Below are 27016 nucleotides of genomic sequence, written 5' to 3'. Positions count from 1 at the left end.
TGATTTGTAGTATTACACTGAATAATTGTGGAAGAAAGGGGTGGACTTGTTTTGCTCTTGTTTTCCCCCATAGCCACCAATATTGCAGTTTAAAATAAATAGGAAGGGGTGGGTTTTCAAATACTTGCAGTTTTGTTTTGTGCAAACCCCTTACTACATACCTGAAAGCAACCACTGAATTGCCCCTACCAAAGTGTTTACCGCAACCAGAATTATGCAATGTACGCAACCATGTAGCAACATCTTCAATCATCAAATTGTAGAGTTGGAAGGGAATCTCAGGGGTCATCTAGTCTGACCCTCTGCAGTGCAGGAACCTCATGTTCTACTATCAATGCAAACTTAGGTGGACTCACATGAATTGACAACAGACAGAAGCCTCATCTGGCTGCGTTCAAGACTTTTCCTACCACACCACATCACGTCCTACTTTTGAAATTCCCCAGAGTGCAAAATGAGGTCTGCCATGAGGCATTTGGGTGGGTCTGTTGTTAGAGAAACAGGCAGCCAGGGCTGCCTTGAGAATGTAGAGCTAGTTATATGGTACTCGGGATCCAAGCCAGTATCAATGCCAATTCTACGAACCATGTGTCTCGTGTCATCACCAGACACATGAATAGCAATCTCAGTTTTGAGTGCTGCTTATGTTGCCAAAACAGCACCGCCCATGCCAAGAGGGAGGATGTGTCAGCAGACTTGGGAGAGCCCCAGGATTTGCAGATGGCTGCACAGGTCTTTAGGGGAGGCGGGGAAAACAAAGGAGGGGGAAAACTCAAAACAGCCCAACTGAAGACTGAGCATATTTTTTGGGTGGTGGCTGTGGGTTAAACCACAGAGCCTAGGACTTGCCGATCAAAAGGTTGGCGGTTCGAATCCCCGCGACGGGGTGAGCTCCCGTTGCTCGGTCCCTGCTCCTGCCAACCTAGCAGTTCGAAAGCATGTCAAAGTGCAAGTAGATAAATAGGTACCGCTCCGGCAGGAAGGTAAATGGCGTTTCCATGCGCTGCTCTGGTTCGTCAGAAGCGGCTTAGTCATGCTGGCCACATGACCCGGAAGCTGTACGCCGGCTCCCTCGGCCAATAAAGCGAGATGAGTGCCGCAACCCCAGAGTCGGTCACGACTGGATCTAATGGTCAGAGGTCCCTTTACCTTTAAGAAACAGGAAAGTTAACCTGAACTATGCACTGTAACCTGTTTTTGCAGTTTCCACTCAAGAGACGGAATCTGCATTGAATAGCACAAGGATTTAGAGAAAGTGGATCTACTCTAGCAAATCTTGGGAAAGAGGAAACATGAAGAACACACACATTGCACTGAAGTTGGGAGTTGCAGCCCTGCTTATTAAGTCTACATCACTCACTCGTGACTGTCTTAGGATGTGACCTGGACTCTGTGTTTTGGAGACTTATTGATAGGAAAAAAGGACAGAGCCCAATCTGTGGCCTCAGCACTGCCAGTACTGCTGTCTGTCTTAAATGCAGCTCCTTGGGACTAAGGAAAAGAAGGCAGAATCAATGAAAGGTCACAATTTTTGCAGAGATGCCCTTTTGTGGTGTTTTCTTCAAGTCAGTAAGGCAAAGTGTTGTAGCATAATTTCCATCTAGGCCCGAGCATTCCTGCTCCTCATAGAGGGCAGGAGAACTTAATCCTGTGAGCAAGAGAAGAGGACAGCAAAACAAATCATCATCTTTAAAGGTGTACCAAACAGATGTTTGGTTTTTTTTAGACCATGCACACAAGCATACACAATTTACTGTTCTAGTGATTTCATTGATCTTATATAAGCCTCTCCGGGAGACTTGTTGGCTGAAAGGCAGGATAAAAATCATTTAACTAAATGGTCATTCATGGCGTATTGAGTTGTTGCATTCTCAGTACTATAAAATGACATTTGTAAGTGAAAGATAAAGTCACTACCAGAATAAAGTTCAGAACTCTGCTTTGCAATGCTTGTTTATATATAGCAGATACAATACAGTGCTAGAGCTCAAAACAGATTTGGGATGTGTCAGACTTCCCATCTAATTTGGGTTAGGAGGAAAACTTATTTTCATCATTTTGTATCCACAAAAATATATATTCAATTTATGCTTTATTTCCCCCACCTTTCAACCAAATATCTTTATATTCTTTTTCAGCGTGCACTGATGTTTATGCAATTGTACTTTGAGATGGTACTGCTTCACCTTAATTAGTAAGCTTAACATTTCAAGTACGATAGAAAAACTCAGACCACACTGCAATTAGTGCATCTCAATCTACTTTATTTCAGCAAAGTGCCCCCAAATCTAAGTACAGCTTTTTAAAATCTACAACACAAAAATAGAAAATATTGAAAACGCACAGAAAACCAGTCATCTTGGAAGTGATTAGGATGTCACGAGAAATTTTGCAGTGAAGCAGTGATCATGATGTATTTCACAACACAATGTACGGAAATCTGCACGCTTCCTGTAGAGAATCCTCAGGCCTGAGCAAGCCGTTCTAGGACCCTTCGATAATCCGAAACAAGCTGCTGGAAGGTTTCTTCTAACTGTTTGTGTTGCAAATTTATGTCTATTTGGTTCAACTGGTTGGTCAACTCTTCTGGTCTCAAACATCTTCTCATCTTAGCAATCTCTCTCTGCTTTTTCTACAAAAGAACCATGCAAAAAGAAATTTACACACATGAGCAGCAATTGCTACACGCTGCTCCTTATAAGGCTAAATTGCTATTTAAAAGTAACCGGAAAAACATTCCGGGTTAAACAAGGTCTCAGGAAAAGATCCTTCAGAAAACCCTGTTGTGTTCATATGCTCCTTGAAATTAAGACTTGCCCAGAAATTCCAAATGACTGGTCAACCCCTTCCATTTTTATGTTTTACTGTACGTTGACAGTACAGGGCAGTGATGGCCAAACTTGCCCCCCCCCCAGATGTTTTGGGACTACAATTCCCATCATCCCTGACCACTGGTCCTGTTAGCTAGGGATGATGGGAGTTGTAGTCCCAAAACAGCTGGAGGGCCAAGTTTGGCCATTACTGGTATAGGGTAAAAGCCCCAGCTTTTCATCTGCAAAAGGTACAATCAGAAAACAGGCAGATATGAGCACATCCAATTCCTTTGCTTTCAATAGGATTTAATCATGGATATGGTTTGGTTCGGCTCCTACAGAAGATGTAGCACAACTTTTCTGTGTTGAACCAGTGATGCATCAAATCTAGAGATCACAGATCGAAATGGTTAAAGAGCCGAGTGGTAGCACAGGATGCTAACAGATTCCCCCCCCCCCTTTGTCTTTCCCTCTCAGTCTCCTTGAATGTTACGTTTCATCGGGTGCTCTTTTCTAGTTTAATTATTTGATCATTTTAAACCACATGCTGTGTCTTTTTTTAAAACATTGAAGGTACTCTTTACTTACAGAGGCCCTACGTTGTATCCCCTGTAATATAAAGGAACATTTGACAACGCGGAATCTCTCTCAAAAGATCAGGAGTATAAAATTAGGGCCACACTGACCAGAAAACTGACCAAGCGATGGATGTGAGGCTTTTTAACACAACCTTGTAAATAAGCCTACAAAAGTTACTAGCCTGTTTACCACCTCTGGCAGCCATTTTAGTTTATGTACGGGGCACAAAGCACTCAACCTCTCCTTCATCACCCCACTCATCCGCCTGCATGAAATTACTTGGTCTCCCATGGCTACAAGGCTATATTAATCCTTTCCCTTCCTGCTCTTTCCCCCCACAAAAATCCACACCTCAAGGTGCTTTCTCATTCATGGAAGATAAAATAGTTCCATACCCTCCCACAAGGGGAGAAAAGGGCGATTTGGAAGGATCTACCGTCATTCATCCACAAACCGAAAAGCTCTTTCAGCTTTTTGGTTTAAAAGAGACAGTTCATATTATGTGGTTATTATGAATGGGACGCGGGTGGCGCTGTGGGTTAAAGCCTCAGCGCCTAGGGCTTGCCGATCGAAAGGTCGGCAGTTCGAATCCCCGCGGCGGGGTGCGCTCCCGCTGTTCGGTCCCAGCGCCTGTCAACCTAGCAGTTCGAAAGCACTCTCAGGTGCAAGTAGATAAATAGGGACCGCTTACTAGCGCGAAGGTAAACGGCGTTCCGTGTGCGGCTCTGGCTCGCCAGAGCAGCGATGTCACGCTGGCCACGTGACCCGGAAGTGTCTTTGGACAGCGCTGGCCCTTGGCCTCTTTGAGTGAGATGGGCGCACAACCCTAGAGTCTGTCAAGACTTGCCTGTACGGGCAGGGGTACCTTTACCTTTACCTATGAATGGATTAGTAACTGTTAAGTGAGATTTTTGGGAACAGATGGTTTAAAATTTTTACCTACATGGAAATTAGTATTATTATTAATAATAATTTATTATTTCTACCCCACCCGTCTGGCTGGGTTTATATAACTGGCTTATTTCAAAGTGCAATGGTTCTAAGCCATACTGCAAAACATGCAGTATAATCCTCTAGTTTCTGACCGCCCCCGCGTAATTAGTTATTGTAGAATTCTATCCAATATTATGACAAACAATGCTTCTCATTTTTAGTGAAACAACTTGCTCAGAGGACTGATGCTGAGCATTCAAAGATATTCAAAGACAGCCTATTAGTACCGTTTCCCACAAAAAGCCCACTTAACTGTTGCTAGTCAAGATGCAAAATCACTGCAGCTTCCACACATGCAGAGGGGCTTTTCAGCTTTCCCCTTCTAGCAACTCTACTTCTCAAACTCTCCTGAAGACTGGGGTGCCCATTGGAGCTGTAAGGCGTTTTAAGGGACTGCTGCTAGGAAAAGCCAGCCACAAACATCCCATGTGCAGCATCTCAAATGCTTTGTGCATGAGCCTCTAAATACTGGCCACTGACTGATTTTTTTTTTTTTTTGCTTTTGTCTAGTTTATTCCTTTTACTAGGGAAATCTGTTTAGAACTCTTATCCACATACTCTCTGAAAGGGATGCTACCTTTACAATGGTACCTTGGTGGTCCGCTTGACTCCCGAAACCATTCTAAAACCAAGGCTGTAGGAGCTTCCGATTGGCTGCAGGGGCTTCCTGCACTCAATCGGAAGCCGCATCGGATGTTCAGCTTCCGAAAAACGTTTGCAAACCGGAACACTCACTTCCAGGTTTGCGGCGTTTGGGAGCCGATTTGTTCGGGAGCCAAGCTGTTCGACTACCAAGGTACCACTGTATTTAAGTGTATTTGGTATATGCTACTGTTACCATTAAAAGGGAAGCGGGTGGCGCTGTGGGTTAAACCACAGAGCCTAGGACTTGCCGATCAGAAGGTCGGCGGTTCGAATCCCCGCGACGGGGTGAGCTCCCGTTGCTCGGTCCCTGCTCCTGCCCACCTAGCAGTTCGAAAGCACATCAAAGTGCAAGTAGATAAATAGGTACCGCTCTGGCGGGAAGGTAAACAGCGTTTCCGTGCGCTGCTCTGGTTCGCCAGAAGCGGCTTAGTCATGCTGGCCACATGACCCGGAAGCTGTACGCCGGCTCCCACAGCCAATAAAGCAAGATGAGCGCCGCAACCCCAGAGTCGGTCATGACCGGACCTAATGGTCAGGGGTCCCTTTACCTTTACAGTTACCATTACATGTCTAATGTTGCAAGAAGCAAGAGATCAGAAATCAAACTCAAAGGGCTGCATTTTTCTAATGAGCCCCACCAGTGTACCCACCTATTTTCCTCCAGAAGGTTGGGAGGACCCTTATAACATATTTAGTGAGTGTGCAGCGGGGAAAGAAGGTCCCATTGTGCAAGCAGAAATCCTTGCACTGACAAAACAATTATCTTAGCACTGCATTTTATTGAGACTATGTAAAGTACTCTGCACCTTCGTATCTGTAGCAGTAATGTTTGGCTGACGCTTTAACAAAAGTACTGAGACAAAGCTTTAAAGAGGTGCATTAAAGGAAAGATAATTATGCACGAAAGTTTTGGTATAAACAGTTTACAATGAAAACAACTTTAAAATATCCATGTAAGTTAAAAGCCACCTTGTAAGGGCCCATCAGTCTTCTTTTTACATCCAATCTGTAGCTTCTGGATTGTTCTGCATTACCCATGTCTGTTGCATGCAGCCGGAGAATTTCATACACCCGTCTTGTATGTTGCTTAAAAACAAGGGGAATGGCATATGAATCAAGACCAAGAACTGTCACTATACAAGGTTTAGAGAAACAATTTCAAGGTTGTGTAGCCTATCCTCTATCTTTATACCCTGACACATGTAACTCCTAATCACAGACTGAAGTTTGTTCCTGGCAGCCAAAATATGATGGTATGACTTATGCAAGCCAAGCGATATCTTCTAGAAACGGTGGCTGGGATTCAAAAACCTACCTAGGTCTACCGGTTCTTTGGGAACTCAGGCACTAAAAGGAGATTTGTTTCATTTACAATTGTTCTGAACATTAAGGCACTAGACATAGGATTGAACATTGAGTACAATGCTGCCTTTCATGAAGGAGTCCACCAATGAAGAGGTAGGGAGCAGTTTTCAACAACATTCTCCTCTTGTAGCCTCCCTCCCACCTGCTCTTCTACAGCAGATTTTTTTGGGGGGTGAGGGCACAGTGGACTGCCAGGGCGAATCAGGAAAAATGCCCTCTCCCATTAATGCAGCCTCTATTAGGTCAAGAACCTGTCTTTGCACAGAAGGACTCATCTTGTTTGCGGAAAGACAATGCCCACAGGGATGATCATCACATCAATACAATATTTTAAGCATCGTGTACCTTATTCACTTTCAGCTTTTGTTGAGCTTCGGTTACCATATCTTGACTGAAGCCTTGCTTGAGCTTCTCTGGAGAAAAGCAAGGTAAATCCTGACACAGTTTGACTAATACAAAATCTCGTAGTTTCACATAATTTTCAGACGGATCTTCAGCTGGAAGAACAAAGGAGAAGTGTTTTGTAATTTGCTTTTCCTGTCCATAAATCTCTGTCGTTTTGGCATGGTAATACCACAAATTTTATGTTCTGTTTTTTTAGTATAACTGAAATCCTTTGTTTATTAGGGGCTACCCCACATTTTCTTCAAAAAAATTGCTTTGCACAGGTAACTACCGTAAAGTTATCACAATTTTTCGAAAGTCCATGGCTTAGCTTTTGTAAAATAGGTTCTCAGTAATTGGCTAATTGGGAACCACTGGGCTAGGGAATTAGAAGAGGGAGTACTGAATGCCCCCGGCCCTAAACAGTGTTTAAGATCTTTGCAAATTTATGTGAACTAGGCTTACCAAATTATCAAGTTTCTGTCATATGAAATAATTAAAAGGTCTAATTCACCAAGTAACAAATTCATGAAAAGCACATCAGCAGGCTAACTATTTCAATCTCACCTTAAAGCAACTACTATTTTGTAAATCTGACTTCCTTGTAAATCCACTCAGCTTGCTGCCCCCTTCGCATAGCCGCCGTATAACTCTGAATGCCATCTCACTTTCATAATTTCCTGTCCCGCTCCTGACTGTCCAACCCAATTTCCCCTTAACAGCAGCAACGCTAAATGGATGAAAAAGAGAAATTCATCTCTCCATACCTTTCAAGCTCCCTGTCGAAAAGAGCATGCACCCTAGCAAATTATTCCACAGGGCAATTTGAAGTCTGCTTCAGAGCAGTTTTACTGGAGAAAAAAATACACACCATGTTCCATGCATTGATGCAGAAGCCTGCTGTCTGCCATCGTATGGCCTACTTTCATTTCTATGCACTATCAAGGATGAGAAGCTGTAAATACATCTCTGGCTCAAAGATTCAGATAGAATATTCCATTTACGGACGTGCACAATTAAAATAACATTTTGTCCTTCGTCACCAATTGGTACAGTCGTACCTTGTTTTGCGACCGAGATCCGTTCTGGAGCTCCGGCCACAAGCCGAAAAGGACGCAGGGCACAGCGCCGCATCTGCACATGCGCGCAGAACGGTTTATGCTTCTGCGCATGCATGAAGTGCGCTTTAGAGTCTCTGCACATGCACAAGCAGCAAACCCAGAAGTAACCTGTTCTGGTACTTCCGGGTTTGCCGCAGACGTTGGCCAGAATGGACACTAGACCAGGTGTATGTTTGCGGAGGTATTACTGTACTTTATAATGCTTTTATAGATGATGGGAAGTATGTGGAATTTCTGTGGGGCTTTAATTATAAACAAGACTGAAATTCAAGATTTAGAGGAATAGCTAGCATACAGGTACATGCCAAAACAAATTGCATTACTCGGCTCTACGCCTGACTGGGGAATTTCTACTCCTGCCAAGAATCCAACTGCAAGGAGTTTTTGAAATTTGGAGGATTCTCAAAACCAGTTTGTGGCAAAACATGTTGCTGTTAAAAGAAAATAGTTCTATTCCCACTGAACATAAAAAATGACGTTTCAGTACATCAAGGATCTCTAGGCTGTGGCCAAAGGGTTAATTTAGTATTAACTTAGTAGTGAGGTTTAAAAACAAACATACCGTATTTTTCAGCCCATAGAGCGCACCTAGTTTTTTGGGGGGGAAATCGAGGAAAAAAATTTTATTTCCCCCCCGAAGCCATCCCCAAGCTAGAAGAGGGAGAAGGAGCACTCCGTTTCCCTCTTCTGCCTTCAGGGACAGCCTCCCTAGCCTCCGTGGGGCAGTGGCTTGCCCCGTTGTCCCCCAAGCTTGTGGGGCTGGCGATGGGGACAGGCTCCAAACCAGGTCGAGGAATAGCGGGATGGCGGCACTCCGCCTCCCCGCTGTCCCCCAAGCTTGTGGGGCTGCCCGATATCTGCCCGAAGCCCGGGGTGCGCTCTGGAGCGTGCCCCGTGCTTCGGGCTGCCGCCCGCAAGCCTTGCGAGCCCGGCGGGTACTCCTGCCAGGCTCGCAAGGCTTGCGGATAGCTTCCTGAAGCCTGGAGAGCGAGAGGGGTCGGTGCGCACAGACCCCTCTCGCTCGCCAAGCTTCAGCGAAAGCCTGTATTCGCCCCATAGGATGCACACACATTTCCCTTTCATTTTTGGAGGGGAAAAAGTGCGTCCTATAGGGGGGGAAATACGGTACATACACACACACTGGTAGCATAGTACAGTGGTACCTCGGTTTTCGAACGTAATCCATTCCGGAAGACCATTTGACTTCTGAAACGTTCAAAAACCGAGGCGCAAAGGGCGGCCTGCAAATTCAATAGAGAAAATCGAAAAGAAAAAAAAATCAGCAGAAGCCATTCGACTTCTGAGGTGCATTTGAAAACGGAAGCATTTACTTCCAGGTTTTTGGCATTCGAAAACCGAAACGTTCGACTTCTGAGACGTTCGAAAACCAAGGTACCACTGTGCTGAAGTCTTCCTTTCTCCACTAGCTCAGGCTGTATTTACACAAAATACATTTCTGATGGTGTAATAAGAAAATTAGCTAGCGGATGCCCTGGTTTGCCAGAAGCGGCTTAGTCATGCTGGCCACATGACCCGGAAGCTGTACACCGGTTCCCTCGGCCAATAAAGCGAGATGAGTGCTGCAACCCCAGAGTTGGTAATGACTGGACCTAATGGTCAGGGGTCCCTTTACCTTTACCTTTACATTCAAGAAAATGACCGAAATGCTGCTGAATGGAACTATACCTCATATGGCTGTGACTCAAACAACTGCATAACTAGTTCCAGAAGCCCCACAGGCTTTCAAAGTGCACCAACATTCAAAAGCAGTTTGTGATAGGGCATGTGGGTGATATACAAGGTCATGTTTATATTTTAAAAGGCAAAATTCCTACTGTGCGGCTAAAGTAGCTGGCTCATCCCCCACCCCACCCACAGTATATTAAAATCCAAGCAAAAATGGACTGGTAAATATAATTCCTGAGAAGTTCAACGAAGGGTTATATCCAAGGCATCCTAACAAAGCAGAACAGGGCTTTTTTTTTTTTTTTTTTTTGCGCCTCCCCCTTCCTATTAGTCCACTGCTAGTTGAAGGAGCTGCCAAAGAAACATGGAATACAACATAGAAGCTGCAGCAATAGAGGAGAATCAGGAAAAAAACCAAGCACCACCCCATGGGGGGGGGGGAGAGGGGGGGGAATCTTACTGCAAGCAGAAGTCACCTATCCAAACAAATGAATTTTCTTTGCAGTGATATTCTTAACAGCCCACAATGAACTGTCATGAGATAAACATCCAGAAGCTACCCTCTTTTCTTTAGTCAGTTATTGAGTCACTTTCTTTAACAGAACTCAGGGCAATATAGAGCAAAAGATAAATAAAATATATCAAAAGTTAACAACTGTGTGTGTGTGTGTAATTAAAATAGGGACGCGGGTGGCACAGAGCCTAGGACTTGCCGATCAGAAGGTCGACGGTTCAAATCCCCGCGACGGGGTGAGCTCCTGTTGCTCAGTCCCTGCTCCTGCCAACCTAGCAGTTCGAAAGTGCAAGTAGATAAATAGGTATCGCTCCGGCGGGAAGGTAAACAGCGTTTCTGTGCGCTGCTCTGGTTCGCCAGAAGCGGCTTAGTCATGCTGGCTACATGACCCGGAAGCTGTACGCCGGCTCCCTCGCCAATAAAGCAAGATGAGCGCCGCAACCCCAGAGTCGGCCATGACCGGACCTAATGGTCAGGGGTCCCTTTACCTTTACTTAAAATACAAATCTGCACATTGCTGTTTGGGGTGAAATGTTACCCTATCAAACTGGAAAGATCTGGATACAAAGAAGTGTTTTTAGCCAACGTCTAAACCTCAACAGAAGTGCCTGGCGTGCTCTGGTCCATGGGGTCACGAAGAGTCGGACACGACTAAACAACAACAACAAACCTCAACAACGAGGAAGACAAATGTAGCTGCAGGAGAGGTCATTTCAAAAATAAGAGGCCCCACTACAGAGAAGGCCCTTCTGTGCATTCCCAGTTGCATCAAGAAACAGAATCTTGTGCCATGCATTGTGGCATCTTGCAAAGTAGACTAGTCCATGGAAGCGTATGCTGTGATACCACAGCACAGGATGCCACAGGGCGGTTTCTGTTCCACATTGCCTCAAAAGTTCATTCCAATATCCTTTTCTTTAATTTTCTCATTCTCCAAGTTCATATTCTTTTGACGTCCGTACATTTGCTCTCTGGGGTCTTAAGAATGGAGTGTACAGTTGTAGTGATTAGTAAACCAATGTCTCTCACTGATTTAGTGTTTTGCCTGAAGGAAGAAAGCTCTGCAAGGAGTTCCAGAAACCTAAATCTCTTGTCAAGTCAGCTGCGTACTTTGAAATAAAAATGGCTAATTAACTGGTAATCCTTTCATGCTAGGGAATGGATTTCCATGGTGCACTGTTCCCAGGAAGGAAAGGATTTGAAGAATTACATTATACACAGTTCTTTCTGTGAGGAAGGGTAGCATTAACCTTGACCTCTGCTTAAGTTAATCTTTGAAAGATCATTTAATTTTGACAGATGAATTCAGAAAGTTATGGCACCGACTGTCAGGGAAGCAGTGTTCAGCATTTCATATAAATTAATTCTTATCTCCAGCGAAAGACTCACGTACCTGTTATATCAAGCACTGCAGGGGATGACATATAGTACCTATGAACTGTTTCTAAAAGCTGAGCCCCGTGACCTTCTCCTTGGAATGGAGGCAATATCAGCATTTGGCTACACATAGAAGAAGAAGAAGAAAAAAAAATACTTAGCAAAAAAATAAGAACTACAGTCGTACCTTGGTTTTTGAACAGAATGCGTTCAAACCGTTTGAAAACCAAGGCGCGGCTTCCGATTGGCTGCAGGAACGTCCTGCAGCCAATCGGAAAACACAAAAGCTGTGCCTGACGTTCAGCTTCCGAAAACCGTTCAAAAACCGAAAAAATCACTTCCAGGTTTCGATCACTGGGAAGCCAAGGCGTTTGAGATTGATTGTATACTCAACCCCCAGAAAATTTATTTACAGATTTATTCACAGCGAATTGCACTCTCTCTATACATAAGGCTTTACATACAAAAACCTTATAGACTCCGAACATAATTGCACTAAGAGTTTGAGATTCCACCCCATTTCAGATGAAGACAATGAAATAAATAAATGCAAAGCCAGGCGAGAGTTTTAAATTTTTTTTTAAAAAGCCCACAAAATTAGCACAATTATAAACAAGTATTGGGAACTTCAACAGTACTCTCTTCTGAAATAAAAGGCAAGGCACGTGCTATGCTGCCAATTACCTTACACGTGGCCGGGTTTTGTCTGGGTACACATAGTAATTATAGACTGTCATATAGCCTACGGTCGCAAAGAGCGTAGCTCCATCCTTATTATACTTCTCAAATCTGCAGATAAAACAGAAAGCCAAGCAGGTCAATTACAGTCGCGCTCCCATGCAGTGTCCATTTTCTTTTCCATTCTCTGACTGAATTTCCAGTGTCAGCAAGCTACTCTGTGAGGGCCCAATGGGTACACCTGCTATGTTCTGAATGTACAATTCACTTAATTGGTGTGCAGCAACTTGGATAAATCAGACCTCTTTACAGCACTTCAGCGCACTTGCCTATTATAAAGATGAATAGGTGGCAAGTAAAAGAAAACACAGGCAAAGCTCATTTTACTGTTTAAGCCCTACATTCAGGGCTCCAACGGACAACAGTATTTAATTTGGCTCTATTCTCAAGGTCTCGCAAAGCATAATGGACACAAACTCCAGCCTGATAAACAATAGTTTTCTCTTTCCTGGGAAAAATATCATTATACTGTCCCCAATAATTGGCCAGCCACAATTAAAATGCAGCCTTTGTGGAGGTAATAAGGTCCACTGTTGCTTTAGAACTGTACTTACACTAGAAAGTAGTTCCATCTTTCATCATCCACGTCAATAAAGCTAGCTGTTTCAATAAACCACATCAAGAAGGTCTGAAGCCTTTCATGATACTCTCGAAAGCCTGGGCATGTGATGTCAGCCTAGGGAAAAAGCCAGGAGAAGTCAGGTGAAACTCTTCACCGAAGGGAAGAGAGCACATCACAGAGCCATATAAAGTGCCTCTGTGGGAAACTGTTTTATTAGCACACTGAAAGTGATCTTGGAGAAATAGCAACGTTTTACATAGCACAAGCAATTATTTGAGGGTCACTTAAAAGTTGCCAGGAAAGATCTGTCGGAAGGCTCTGTTTCTCCCCACCACCAACACCACCAAACACACACTTTTTACCTTGTATATCTGATACTTTACGTCTTCGCCAGCTTCTTCGTTATGCACGGAATATGTATGTAACAATGTCCCAAACGGCTTGAAATTGACCTCTTTTTCCAGCAGAGATACAAAGTCATCTGTACTTGTGCTAAAGCCTGGTGGAACAATTTCTCTAATTTTACTTTCCACATCATCTGCCTGAAAACAAGAGGTGGGGAAAGAGAGAGAGAGATGCACTGAGAATAAGGAATTGACTATTTCTAGAATTCACATAGGGTGGCGTGCTTATGCCCTGTGATTGTTGAAGCGCTATTTAAAGCACCCAATGTGGTTTCCAAAAATTCTGCACAGGTCTTTGTCCCAGACACAACAAAATGGTACACATAGGACCTCGCCACTAGGTGCCCCCTTGTGGCCCTTAGTTTACAAAGCTCAGAGCATTCATACGCACCCCCTAGTCCGTTATCACATTCTTCAAATCTACTCTTTCAAGGGATCCACCAATAATATGTTATACTGCAGCGTTCCCAGTTTAAGCTGTGCTCAGAGAAACTGCCTGTCCCTTATTGGAGGCAAAAAACCAGCCTGATCCCTCAGACCATTTCTCATGGGCACAAGGGTGGACACAGATACACAATAATGTTGTGGCCTGCTCTTCAGTCGCCTTCCTTTTGAGGTAAGGCAGGGCAGGAGGTTAAAACATACAAGGTCAAGCAGGATCTTGAATGTTATCAGCACTGGAATAAGAAGTGTGCATGTTAAGTAAACTTAATTGCTGAGTCGGGAAGACAACATTCCTGATGAGTCGTTGTGCTTTGGGTAATATACTCATGGTAAGATATTTCAGTTTAATAGCAGGTTAAACTGAAGCATCTTACTTCAGAAAACAGCTTTTCCACGAACACAAGATTCAGATTCTGCCTTTCTTTTAAAAAACAACAACCTGGAGCACTGGCATTTCATTACAGTAATAAAGAAGCTAGTAACCTTTTACCCTAAGGGTCTAAGAAAAGGGAAATTTTAAGACAGTGTACCACTCCCCACCCCAATAATGGTCAATGCCACTAGCTCGTTAAACTTTAGATAAGCTAAAAGGAAGAAAAAACGGAGAATCTAGTTTAGATTCTTGACTCTCAAGAGTTCCTTCCTTCTTGCCTGCCGCTAAGTCCTGACTAGGCATCTCAGCGCACTTATTAAATGCAGTCAATGCAACGTTGGTCTGCTGATATGCTGGTTGGGCAGGCCCACTGTATCTGCTTCTTGCAGACGTCTACCATTCAATATGGAATTCTTAAGTGAACAGTCTTTGATCACTCTTTCGGAGGAACACGTGTGCAATACAATCCCACACCCTCAAGGCTAAGCAAAAGCAACCCAAACAAATTAGGGTATTTAAGGAACTAACTGGCAGCAACAGGACAAACTCTTTTCCAGCCTGAATTCTGGTTTACACATACAAGGAAAAAGCCCAAACACTCAAGTGTCAAGAAAATACAGACTTGGGAGCATGGTGGCAAGCCAATATAATTTATGCGCTAAAGACTCAAGGAAAAAAAAAAGGAACTTCTTTTGCCCAAAGGATTTTTTTAAATGCAATTTAACCAAAAGGGTGGGGAGGTTTTACAAGCAAAACTGAATTAAGATTAGCCTTGTTAAACAGCCAAATTGAATGTTACAGACTATCAGCTGAGCAGACATCATAATCCCTTTCAGGCCCCCAAAAGACCACTTGATTGAATACATTTACTACTTCTCCTTAACCATGAATATTTGATGAAGTTTCACAATAACGTAGTGCCGCTTCTCACCAGGCAATAAAACTTAATGAATTGGTCTCAACTTAACAAAACCCTAACCCCCTCCATGCAACCCCTAAAAGCCTGACATTACATTCAACAAAATGAGCTGACGTTCTATTCAAACCCTGCTTCCCAACAATGAGTCCAGGTTTTTACTTAATGGAGTTTGCCGTGAGTTCAGCTGTAATGTTTGTATTGTATCTATTTCCATAAGGGCTGACACAAGAACACTTTGTGTTAACTTACTAAGCAGCTCTTTCACACCGTTTACATGCATGATAAGTATTAATTCTGAACCAAGACCATTGCTACTTAGCATTCAAAACAGGGAAATTAAGACGCTTAGGACAAAATACACTACAAAAGGCTAATACAACACACTGCTAATTCCTGTCCTTTCAACTGGAGTCCCCCTAAGTAGAAGCTATGCACCTGCAAATGAATAATCCTTTACTATCAGCTATATCGGGGGGTTGTAGAATATGGGCAGAGTTCAGTCTACACACACTCCATTATTAATGCTTTGGTGCCACCAACTTTCATATTTAATCAGCCTTATCTTCCTAAAGAGCCATTATGTGCGTCATGTTCGGTAGCTATACGGTACTTGATTTTGTCTTGTGCTACTGATTAGACACCTTCAAATAAAAATTAAGAACATTTTCCTATATTAAATTTATTTAGTAAAAGTGCAGCAAGAACGTGCCTGCAGCTAAATTAGGAAGACCAATTGAGTTTCTAAAGAGTACTTTTTAAAAAACCAAACTATTCAGGAGTGCTAGAATGGCAAATTTTTAAATGTACGTTTTAACAGGGAAGAGAGGTGGATGAAAGTTATAGCTAATTCCCTTTCCCCCATATAGAACCCTTTGTTACTATTTCTCAATATTTTACTAATATAACACACCACATACTATGCTATGTATCATATCATGCATCTAATGTAAAGAAACACCTTTTGGGTAGACTTTACCTATTCTGAAGTCCTGATAAGGACTTCTTATTGTGTTCTACTCCCTACTGCATGGGTTGGGTACCTGTGGCATTCAGGATATTTTATTTATTGGTTCAATTGATATCCCACCCTTCCTCAGTTTGTTTGATCCCAAACAGGTTGCCACCTAGCAGTAATGCTGCTCATATCAACCCAGTGAGCGTGACCAACTGTAGGTGACGATGGAGTTACAGTTCAGCAAAATCTTGACGGCCACAGGTTCCCTATTCCCGATCTACTGAAAGGCAGTTTGTTCCATGGAGGGGTATAAAATCTTTTGCAACAGTTAGAAGCAAGAGTACGCAAAGAGAAAGTCGTCCGGGAGATGGATATCCGAGTATTCAAGAGAAAAGCGGGTTCCCGTTCTTCCTGGCACATTCTAGTATGTTATTCTCCCACAAAACATCTCAGCCTTCCTTTTAGACAATAAGCAGTGGTGAAGAAGTGCCAATTATGATAAAGGTTCAAGTTTACCTAGAAGTTACAGCCTCTGATTTACAAGGCCTTCCTTCAAATGACCACAGAAGTGGAGCATAAGCGCTCTGCATAACCTCACGGCCATATATACCGTATATATGATTATTCCCAAGTTGAGCTGTAACCAAAGCAGAGGTTCTGAAGAGGCACCTGAGGCAGCCTTTATTCAAATTTGGCCCTGCTTCTAAGAAAGGCATTTGGAGGAGGGGGGAGTGTGAATATACAGCAAGAAAGAAGGGGCCAAGAAGACTAAAATAGGGAGTGAGGGGAAAAACATGTAGGTAAGGGGAGAAAGAGAACAGAAGGAAAAAGTGTATACAAAAAAGGCTGCATTAAAAACAACAAAAATGTGTTAAAGAACAATTAAAGATGGCAAAGTGGTGGGGGGGGGGGGAGATGATAGTCCACACCACATTTCTTTACAATTGGCCTTTCCCTCTAATATGTATAAGTTTCAGATTTCTAAGATTGTGGACTGGCTAGATTTAAAAACAAGAAATGCAGCACTAAATACACACGCAGCTATACGGCCTGCTCCTATTGGAAAGGAAGAACAGCGGTCAAGATTAGGGTTGTTCTGCAATGCATACGGCCTTGGTAAACAACTGTGTGGCGTTATAACGTCTATCTAAGAAAATCTGAAATCGGAGATGTGCTGTATTACTGAACCTGCTGATATTAACACATTCAGGCCGTAACCACACCAGATGTTCTAGGGACTCCCAATTCCCACCACTCCAGATCACTGGACTACATCTGGAGGATCACAGGTTCTCCATCACTGCTAAAGACACTAATTTGGTAGGAAGTCCTATTGAACTCAATGGGAATTATGCTTGGAATAGGCATCGTTAAGAAAAACAACCAGTTTGGGTATACCCCGGAAAAGAAGCTGTAAGGAAAAAAACCATAAGCCTCAAAAATATCTAGGGCTGACATTTTTTATGCAGTAAACGTCTTTACCAATCTCTTGCTGAACGGTTCTTTGATTTTGAAACAGGATGGAAGTCTGACGAGGGAAATGTATTGCTAAACCTGGTGAATACCCTTGTTTGTGTTTATTAATGCAGTGTGCAAAGCAGCTAGCTCCTAACACCTGCCCCTTAATGTGGCTTTGCTGCCCCTTCCCCCAATACACGTCCTCAATACTTGTGCCTTAATATCCCACAATTGTGTTAATTCAGTGAGGCCAAATGCAGAAGATGGGGAGGGATAATCTGTATCAGATACATCATAGGATGTAAGAACGCCCCTTTCCCCATGACATTCCACTTGACATGTGCAAGTATTCATTCTGCCGAACAAGAAGCCTTACATTCAGGCAGACACTTGAGATGATTTAGGGATCTAAAAATTACTTCAGAATTAGGACATTTAGGGTAACTAGAATGGTAAATGCGGGACATGGCTGCACAGAAGGAATTTCACCAAATAATTTAAACACAAATAAAAATACACCAAATTTTGCACTCATACAACTTCTATGTCTATGCCCCATGAAAACAGCCAACTTCTTGATGGAGACCAGGGTGGCAGCTGTTACTTCTCTTTGTGCAGTTTTGTGAAGAACTACACAATGCTTCAGATGTATATACTGAAGGGGTGCCTTTGCAAAGCAATTCCAGAAGGTATACATTAGGGATGAATGAATTAGTCATCTTCTAATCAGTGTCAGTTTCACATTTTTTTTACCTGTTAATAGTCACATTAATTAGTAACTTTCCCCCCCAAAATAAATAAATTTCAAAACGCATGTTAATGCTCAGTTTGAATTTGCTAGTTTTCACGCTTCTCCAAATATTGCCATGAAGTTCTCATCAGTTTAAATGTATTTAAACGGATGGGAATTTCACTGCAACATTTGGAGAAGCGTGAAATCTAGCAAATTCAAACTGAGCGTTAGTCCACGATGTGTTGAGCAGGTCACCTTATGTAGGAATTCACAACAGTGATTATTCGAACACCCCTGGTATACATTTAGTCAAGACCAGCTTTGAGTAACCAATCACAGAAGTGCTAGTCCAGAAATCCAATCTCTGAAAAAGAGTTTTTAAAAAAACCAATGGAGGATAAAAAAAACTCTGGATTAAAAGTCAAGCTGAAAGCTAGTGGACAGATGGTGTAGCGCAAGGGTTGCCAAACTTTTTTGAGCCTGTGGGCACACTTACAAACCAGAGAAGTTGCTGTGAGCACCATACACTGCAATCCAGGCTATTGGTTACAACAGAATGCTTGCTTCAAACCTTATTCAAGTGGGAGGAGGAGGGAGGGAGGTGACTTGGTGGGTAGTAAGAAAGGCCTCTTTGGGAATGTGAGTATAATGTTGGTGACTGGTGATTGTGCAGCACCAGACTGAGTTGTGAACGAGGAAGTCTCTGGACTGAGCCTTGCCTCTGCTGAGAACTTACTGGGCCTTCTGTGCTGCTCTCCCCCAGACCCAGACCCTCCCTCCAGCCTGCAATATGAGGGATAATGATACCAACTTAACTTACAGAGTTGTTGCAACCATTTCACTCATAAATAATGCGATTCTGTATTGTCAGGGAACTGCCATCAGTGCCGGAGGGAGAGAGCAAAATCCAGAGGGATTCCGGAGAGCGTCCCGGGATTGGGAGAGGCAGCCCATCTTCTGGGGAAGAGAATCAGCGTAGCACCAGTGGAGAAGGGGGGCAGATGGGGGAAGCGGCAAGGCGGTCCCATGACTCCTTGCCGGGGACCAGCGGGGAGAGTAGAGGTCCTCCGCTGCCTACGCCCTCCTTGCGCAGAAGGCTTTTGCGCAGAGAGAGTAGGAGAAGACTAGGCGTCAAAGAGCTTCTTTGCTGGAAGAAGTTTAAGAAACGCCCACTGACGGATTCTGCCAGCGATTGAGACAGCCACGGGTGAGTGGCTGTCCAGACAGAAAAGGTTCACTCAGGCAATCCAGCCAGGTGTTTGCACCGGCTTATGCACGAGCAACCCCTAGAACCATTACATGTATGAAGGGATGTAATGATACTGGTGCCGCAGATAATTAGACACAACAACTTCTGTGATTTTGAGGGAGTACATTTCTCTGTGATTTTGAGGAGGTACATTTCTCTGAAACAGCCATCTGCTTTAGCTAGAATCAATGGGTGACCAACTCCTTTGTGGCAATTTATGAATTGCGGCCTCTGGTGAGCTTGTCTTTAAAATATAAAAATGAAAGCTCTGCAGCATATATGCAAATTAAGACTCCTTCAGTTTTAAATGAGTAAACAATGCTTCTGTACTGCACGAGGCTTATGTTTTTTAACAGTTGTTGCTCCTAATCAATGCACCAGACACACTGATAAATTTCTGTACAGATCACATCTTAAGGAGAAACAAACCTGTTTTTATGCAGTGCTATTGTTTTCCCTCAGTGTGTACCAAGCTGGATTTTCAACGCTACTCTTAAAAACGGCAAAAATATACCTGAACTGCAAATTTATTCCAAATGTTTTTATATATGTTTTAAGGAACTGGTGTTCATTCCAAGTACTTTAAAGATGTTTAGTCACTTGGGTGCTGCTATATCGCTCTTCCTGAAATTTCTTTAGGCTTTACACCAGGCACAGGCAAACTCGGCCCTTCAGATGTTTTGGGACTACAACTCCCATCATCCCTAACTAACAGGACCAGTGGACAGGGATGATGGGAGTTGTAGTCCCAAAACATCTGGAGGGCCGAGTTTGCCTGTGCCTGCTTTACACAGAAGTCACATAGTGTTCCAATCCACAACCTGGAGTGCATATGAACACAAGGAGACAGACAGAGTGGATGAATTTGTATGATGAGCTTTAAACAATGCAGAAAAGGCTTTGGCCAAGAAGCAGATCTTAAGAGCAGCAATTTGAAGGAAGAGCAGTTTTCCTTTTGGATAAGAAAACTACCGCTGGTTCTGTGAGAAAGGATTGCCATTTAACAAAGTTGTATACTGCTTTGAGTGTTGTTGAAATGGAAAAATACAGTAGAATTATGTAAAAAAAGGGGGGGGGGCCTGAATGATCAAAACCACCATCTGTATAATTTCCATTGATTTAAGTGATAAGTGCAATGGTGCAGGATTTTGGGAACAAGCGTGAGGTCGTAAAAAGCTTGAGAAGAGTAAAGTGAAGGGTTCAGCTACAATGGCAAACTTATTTATCTAAGGTGACATCTGAACGTTTGACTTTACCTCCACACAGTCAAAGTTCTCATTAACTTTGGATGTATAATCAATGCGAAACAGTGTTGACAAGTTACCAGCAATGTAGTACAAAAGAATCTTCAGCCCCTTGTAACCAAAGGCAACCTCACTGCAGGAGAAAGAAAAATTAGGTTATAGCTGAATGCTAATCAACTCCACCAAGAAAATTAACTTCTCCTATACAGATAGATGTCATTACTGTTAAAAATTATGAAGGATTTACCACACTATTAAAAACAGAGCCTTCAGTGTTGCCTTTAAAAATTCCTTCAATTCACCCAAACATAACATTACGGTCTGGTCATTTCTCTAATTGTGTCTCATGAAACAAATGAGCCCAATTTACAAGTTTGTCAGTGATAGGTACAGCAGGTATTTCACCTTACACATGTATGGCTACATTTGCAGTGGAAGCTTGGGTTGCGAATGTGATCCATGTGGGAAGCACGTTCGCAACCCGCAGCATTCACAACCTGCAACGCCGTGTGATTCGACACTTCTGCGCATAGCGCGATTTAGCACTTCTGCACATGCGCAAGTGCCAAAACCCAGAAGTAACCCGTTCCGGTACTTCCGGGTTTGGCACGGTGCGCAACGCAAAATCACGCAACCTGAGGCGCCTGTAACCCGAGATATGATTGTATATACTTTGTAGCATCGGCAGAGTTTGTGTTATTTTTGTGAGTGTCAGCTATAATAATAGTGATATATTGATATATAGTCCAAAACTGGTTTGAAGTCCATATTGTCTTATCAGTTTCATAATTTTTGACCTTGCAATATATTGTGAATCATTATGTTTTTGTGTATGTGATATGCAGAAATCATTATGCAGCAAAAAACCATGAAGCCAGCCAATGCCTCTACATAGCTCCATCCTTATTTCAGACATTGTGATATATCAGTATATCATGATGTTTAGCAGGTGATATATCATGATGTTGAAAACCATATATCGCCCAGCCCTAGCGGGTAGGGCTTGCAGCCTTGCAACTACAGAAAATTATAAGGCCATACAAAAATGCTCACTAGAATAGCTGCACTAGTACAAATATGTAATATTAATTTCAACTTCTTAACTTATTTCTGACACTTTCTTGCATCACTTACTCATCCCCAAAAACTTGGTGGCTGAACTCTGGATGAAATGTTGTATTGTCATCTTCCAAATCCTCCTGAAAACGGACTGATGAGAAAAAAAGCACTGATTATAAACTTTGCCAACATGTTTTACTTAATTTACAGAAGTCCAGATCAGTTAATACTTCCTTGCCTTTTTCTGCTTCAAAGGCCTGCCGGAGTCAGGCTTTCTTCACTTATAATATCCCATAGTTTTACTTTCTAAACCTTAAATATAAATATTACCCCATTATAAAAACTATCTTATGTTAATTTAGCTGGTGGACGGAAGTGCGGATTCTTTTCTTCAGAACTTTTTTTTTGGGGGGGGGGGGAGCTGTTTTTCCAGAATTCCATAGAGAAGGTGAATGCATGCTTCCTTAAAACTTCTTGATTTGTCATTAAATTTTAGGGCTGCTTCACAGAACGTGTCCAAAGGTGGCCTAGTAATATTTTTTAAAATAAATAAGAATATAAAAGTGAATATTCTCTACACCCTCAGTTTAAGCCTGTCAGTGAAAGTCAAAACGCAGACAAAAATCAATTCAATGCATAGCTAACAACAGCCTTAACATATACAGTGGTACCCCGCAAGACGAATGCCTCGCAAGATGGAAAACCCGCTAGACGAAAGGGTTTTCCGTTTTTCGATGTGCTTCGCAGGACGAATTTCCCTATGGGCTTGCTTCGCAAGACGAAAATGTCTTGCGAGTCTTGAGATTTTTTTTCGCTCCCCACCCCCTTTTTCTAAGCCGCTAAACCGCTAATAGCCTTTTAGCAGCTAATCCGCTAATCCCTTAAGCCTTTAATAGCCACTAATAGCCGCTAAACCACTAATAGCCCTAATCCGCTAAGAGGGTTGCTTCGCAAGACGAAAAAACCGCTAGACGAAGAGACTCGCAGAACGAATTAATTTCGTCTTGCGAGGCACCACTGTAGTACTCTTTGTCAATTCCTAGACTGGTGTTAGCAAATTGCCGCACAACAGTTGTTGTCCCCCCCCCCCAATGTAATCAATTTGACTGTAACCTGCAGGTTGCAATTTGGTGACAATTACGTTGTTGATTTATGCTGTCCTCCACTCTGCAAGCAGCACACACTTAACATTTAACAGATGAGGAGCGGGAAAAGTACTTGCCCCAAGACCAGCTTTAAATATCTGTTCAACTTTGAATTAGCTGTTTGATGAACCACACCTGCCTCTCCCTTTCATGAGTTCAGTGCTGATAGAGGCCATGATAATTTCAATCAGCCAACTTTCAGACATATTCAGTACATGACTAGTTGTGAGGACAGAAAGTGTGTGCTGTGAACTGCCATCAATGTTGCTTCTGTTCACTCCTTTCTGCAATAGGAATTAGGCTGTGATGCACCCATACACAGGAACAGAAAAAAGTGAACAAGCTAAGTTCTCTGGTGCTCTGCTAACTCTAATCCTCCAAAACGGAGGCTCAAAGCAACACCTAAAACATTGCCAAGCTTAAGTATCAAAGCTATAATTTCAAAACCTTACCTAGTTTTAGGTGAATTGCTTCATTTGTATTACACTTATACTCGGCCAATTTCTTTTCCATAGCAGAAAGCCCTAGGAAAACACATTTGAATAAGTTCTCGCCACAGTCCAAACAATTTTCAAATAACGTTATCATTTTGGCTCATCCAACATACAACTGTAGAGAAATAAACGGGAATTAGGTATTGCTTTTAAGCATGAGTTGTTGTGTTAATACAAAACAAGGAAACCTGTAAGCCTGAGATGGTACATAAGCACAGAGAGCCACAAGATCCTGCCGTAGGTTATCAGTACTTTTAGAATTCAGGCAAATAGTTACTCGCCTGACGCAAGTAAAAATTATTCCCAGGCAATCAAGCAAAGGTGCTTTACACATTGGCTCTCAATGTAAGCATGCATGGAGCATGTGGGCTAGTATCATAGAATTGTAGAGTTGAAAGGGACGAGGGCCATTTGGTTTACCCCCTGCAATCCAGGAATCTCACTGTCCAAAGTGGAGCTTGACCCAAGACCCTGAGATTAAGAGTCTCATGCTCTATTGATTGAGCTAGGCTAATACTTTCAGCATATTGCCCTTTGCCAGAGGGCAATGCCACACTCGCCATGCCATGCAGAACCCTGAATTGCTGCTTATTTGCGAGACAAAAATGTGACCTCTTTCATCCTGTGCCTCAGACAGCAAGATCTCATTCACATCTCCTAGCCCTGCCATGACAGCCATTAACACTCAAGATCTTGCATGGCTGAGATTTATTTTGGTTCAGCCAAAGCAGTCACAGATCTCCTGCACAACCCTGCAGTGTTATTTTTCTCCCACACGGGAAGAAGGCATTTTCAGTGGCAAATAAAACGCTAATGCCAAATGGGGTTTCAAAATAAATAAATAAATCTAGCTGTCTGGGTTTTTGTTTTCTTCAATGGTTTTGCTAAAATTATTTCATTAACGCCCCAGAAAAATATAAGAGGAATTATAAATATGGTTTAAGTCAGAACTTGGCTGAGGAACACATAATAAAAATGTTTGTTACATTTAGCACTACTACAGTGTTAAGTAAAGGTAAAGGTACCCCTGCCCGTGCGGGCCAGTCTTGACAGACTCTAGGGTTGTGCGCTCATCTCACTCTAGAGGCCGGGAGCCAGCGCTGTCCGCAGACACTTCCGGGTCACGTTGCCAGCGTGACAAGCTGCATCTGGAGAGCCAGCGCAGCACACGGAAACGCCGTTTACCTTCCCGCTGGTAAGCGCTCCCTATTTATCTACTTGCACCCGGGAGTGCTTTCGAACTGCTAGGTTGGCAGGCGCTGGGACCGAGTGACGGGAGCGCACCCCGCCACGGGGATTCGAACCGCCGACCTTTCAATCGGCAAGTCCTAGGCCCTGAGGCTTTAACCCACAGCGCCACCCACGTCCCTTACAGTGTTAAGTAAGGGGCCAATAATAATGGAACCACATACAGCCTCTAACAGTGCATTACAACAGACAGAGAAATCATAAAGTGGTCCTCCAAGACCCTCAGGAATTGTCAAGTGGTCTCCGGGGAGGAAATGCTTTGTCATGGGTTAAAGGAGAGTGCGCCTACCATTTTTTGGCGTACAAAGGAGCCAGGTGGACTGTCAAGGCACCGGTACATAAGATACCACTACATGAAATGAAGTTCCAGAAAGGGAATTATAAAATTAGCCATGATACCAATTCCAGGTAAAATATTTTTTTATTATTGTTTATTATTGTCCATGACAACATTTGGTACATATAAAAATATGATCAGTAACCACACCGCAGAGCTCGGAAGTTGAAGTTCAGTCCACTGATCTGTTAACCTCTGTGTGCTGCTTAGGGTTACATTTTCAGTTCATGGTAAACACCAGGGGATGGCGAGGCTTACCGGGCACGGGTGGGATCACTCCCGCGGAGATCCTCCATGGGCCGGGCCAGCACAGTGCAACGCCGGAAATTGCATCTGCACGTCTGCAGTGCCAGAAATAGCTTCTGCGCATGCCCAGACACTGAAAATCACGCCTGCGCAGAAGCAATTTTCAGCATCTGGGCATGCACAGAAGCGATTTCCGGCACCACGGATATGAGCAGACGTGATTTCCCGAGCTGCGGAAAAGAGTCCCCACGCCGTACTGGTTTAGCGCAGCGCGGGGGCACTCGCCAAGTGGGCGGCTCATTTCAGGGGCAGCTCGTAGGCTAGTTAAATGGCCTCCATTGGTCACTTCCAGCCCATGAGCCACAGGTTGGGGACCACTGGTAAACACCATTTTGTTTTTTTTTACACTTGCACTGACGTGTTGCACATCCTTTCTTCTATCTACAAAAAAACTTCTCTACAGAGATGCATCAACTGTAGTCACCACATGTTTCAGTTCTCCATTTTCAAGTGTCCATCCCAAGTCTTCAAGACCTGGAGTGACAGAAATCTGTATATGCTGTATCACCATGCTCTGACAGCAAACTCTTTTCAGTTATTTCAGTAATGTTCCACTAACTTCTTGTGGCTTGGTAGTGTAGAGGAAGTTTAATATGCTTGGGAGTCAGTTTTTTATCTCCTCCTAAAATTTTGAGCAATACTTATAATTCTGCTCAGCTGACCAGCAGGTTCACTGTTGTCATCACTCTCCAAGATTTCTTCTGCTAAGCAAAATTCATAAATGCAGCAGCTAGACCGCTGACTGGGAGTGGCCACCGAGACTGTATAACACTGGTCCTGAAAGATGTACATTTGCTCCCAGTATGTTTCCAAGAACAATTCAAAGTATTGGTGCTGACCTTTAAAGCCCTAAATGGCCTTGGCCCTTGAACCAGGCAGAGGGCCTTCTTGGTAGTGGCACCCGCCCTGTGGAACGCCCTCCCATCAGATGTCAAGGAAATATCTGACTTTTAGAAGACATCTGAAGGCAGCCCTGTATCAGGAAATTGTTAATGTCTGATGTTTTACAATTTTTTATATGGGTGGGGAATAATAATAATAATAATAATAACAATAATAATAACATAAACAGGCTATTAGTTACAATATTAAAGCAGTGGCATAATCAATACCAAGCATTTTGAAGACCAGAATGAACCCTGACATCATTATGAATCTTCAGTGTAGGGCATACTAAAGGAAGACGCCAAGCATCTGTGAGTTTGCATACAGGCATTCTAGCAAGATCATAAAGTTTAAGGTAGTCATCTAGAGTTTTGGCTGTGGATAACTCTCTTAGCTGGAACAATAAAGTATGAAGTTGTATCAAAATCCTCTCTTCCATTTGCCACATATATTACTGTGTCCCTAAGTAGCAACCATGTTTTTTAAAGAAGGTTAATTTATCACTTATGTTACTGGCAGGGATAGCCAAAGATGAGCATTCTTCTATCAATACCGTACATGCCATTCCCATACATTATTTAGCTTGGAGCTTCCCAAACAGTGTGTTGACTGCAGTGTGTAGGTGTGTTGCATGAACACTCCCCATGCTCCTCCTGGAACTGGAAAGCAGTTAGTATAACTCTGGATGCTTCTTTTAACTAACTGATTTTTCCCTTGTGTTTGCAGTCAGAGTAGGAAGTATCATATCACACCACACATTTGTTTTCACCTGTCCATAACAATTAAACTTTTGAATTATATATCAATGCACATTCTCTTCAAACTTGATTCTCTGGAATCTTGCACCTTTGCAAGTCCCTGCTCAATTACATGTCTCACACAATCATGTGTCAACTCTTGACAAAATCTGCAGATCTTTGCATTGCAGGTATCTCCTCAAAGAACTGACAGGATCAATTGCTATTTACATGCAGAGCAATGTAGAA

At 43.0% G+C, this 27016-nt stretch overlaps 1 protein-coding gene across 1 annotated transcript in view; it reads right to left on the bottom strand.

Moving 5' to 3' along the window:
* Positions 1–2243: 2243 nt before the first annotated feature.
* Positions 2244–27016, bottom strand: part of HAT1 (histone acetyltransferase 1) — a 28431-nt gene continuing 3658 nt past the window's right edge. The window contains exons 2-11 of the mRNA XM_083411969.1: positions 23213–23284; positions 21691–21766; positions 20569–20689; positions 13140–13319; positions 12770–12891; positions 12162–12266; positions 11494–11600; positions 6741–6892; positions 6000–6116; positions 2244–2632 (exon numbers count right to left, since the gene is read on the bottom strand). Coding sequence (XP_083268095.1) covers positions 2465–2632; positions 6000–6116; positions 6741–6892; positions 11494–11600; positions 12162–12266; positions 12770–12891; positions 13140–13319; positions 20569–20689; positions 21691–21766; positions 23213–23284 — 1220 coding nt within the window. The 3' untranslated portion in view covers positions 2244–2464. The remainder of the gene's footprint in view (positions 2633–5999; positions 6117–6740; positions 6893–11493; positions 11601–12161; positions 12267–12769; positions 12892–13139; positions 13320–20568; positions 20690–21690; positions 21767–23212; positions 23285–27016) is intronic.

This window comes from Podarcis tiliguerta (genome assembly GCF_965153285.1).
Source record: "Podarcis tiliguerta genome assembly, chromosome: 1".
Lineage (NCBI taxonomy): Eukaryota > Metazoa > Chordata > Lepidosauria > Squamata > Lacertidae > Podarcis > Podarcis tiliguerta.
Note: the sequence above shows the minus strand (reverse complement) of the source record. Positions and strands in the feature narration are given on the sequence as shown.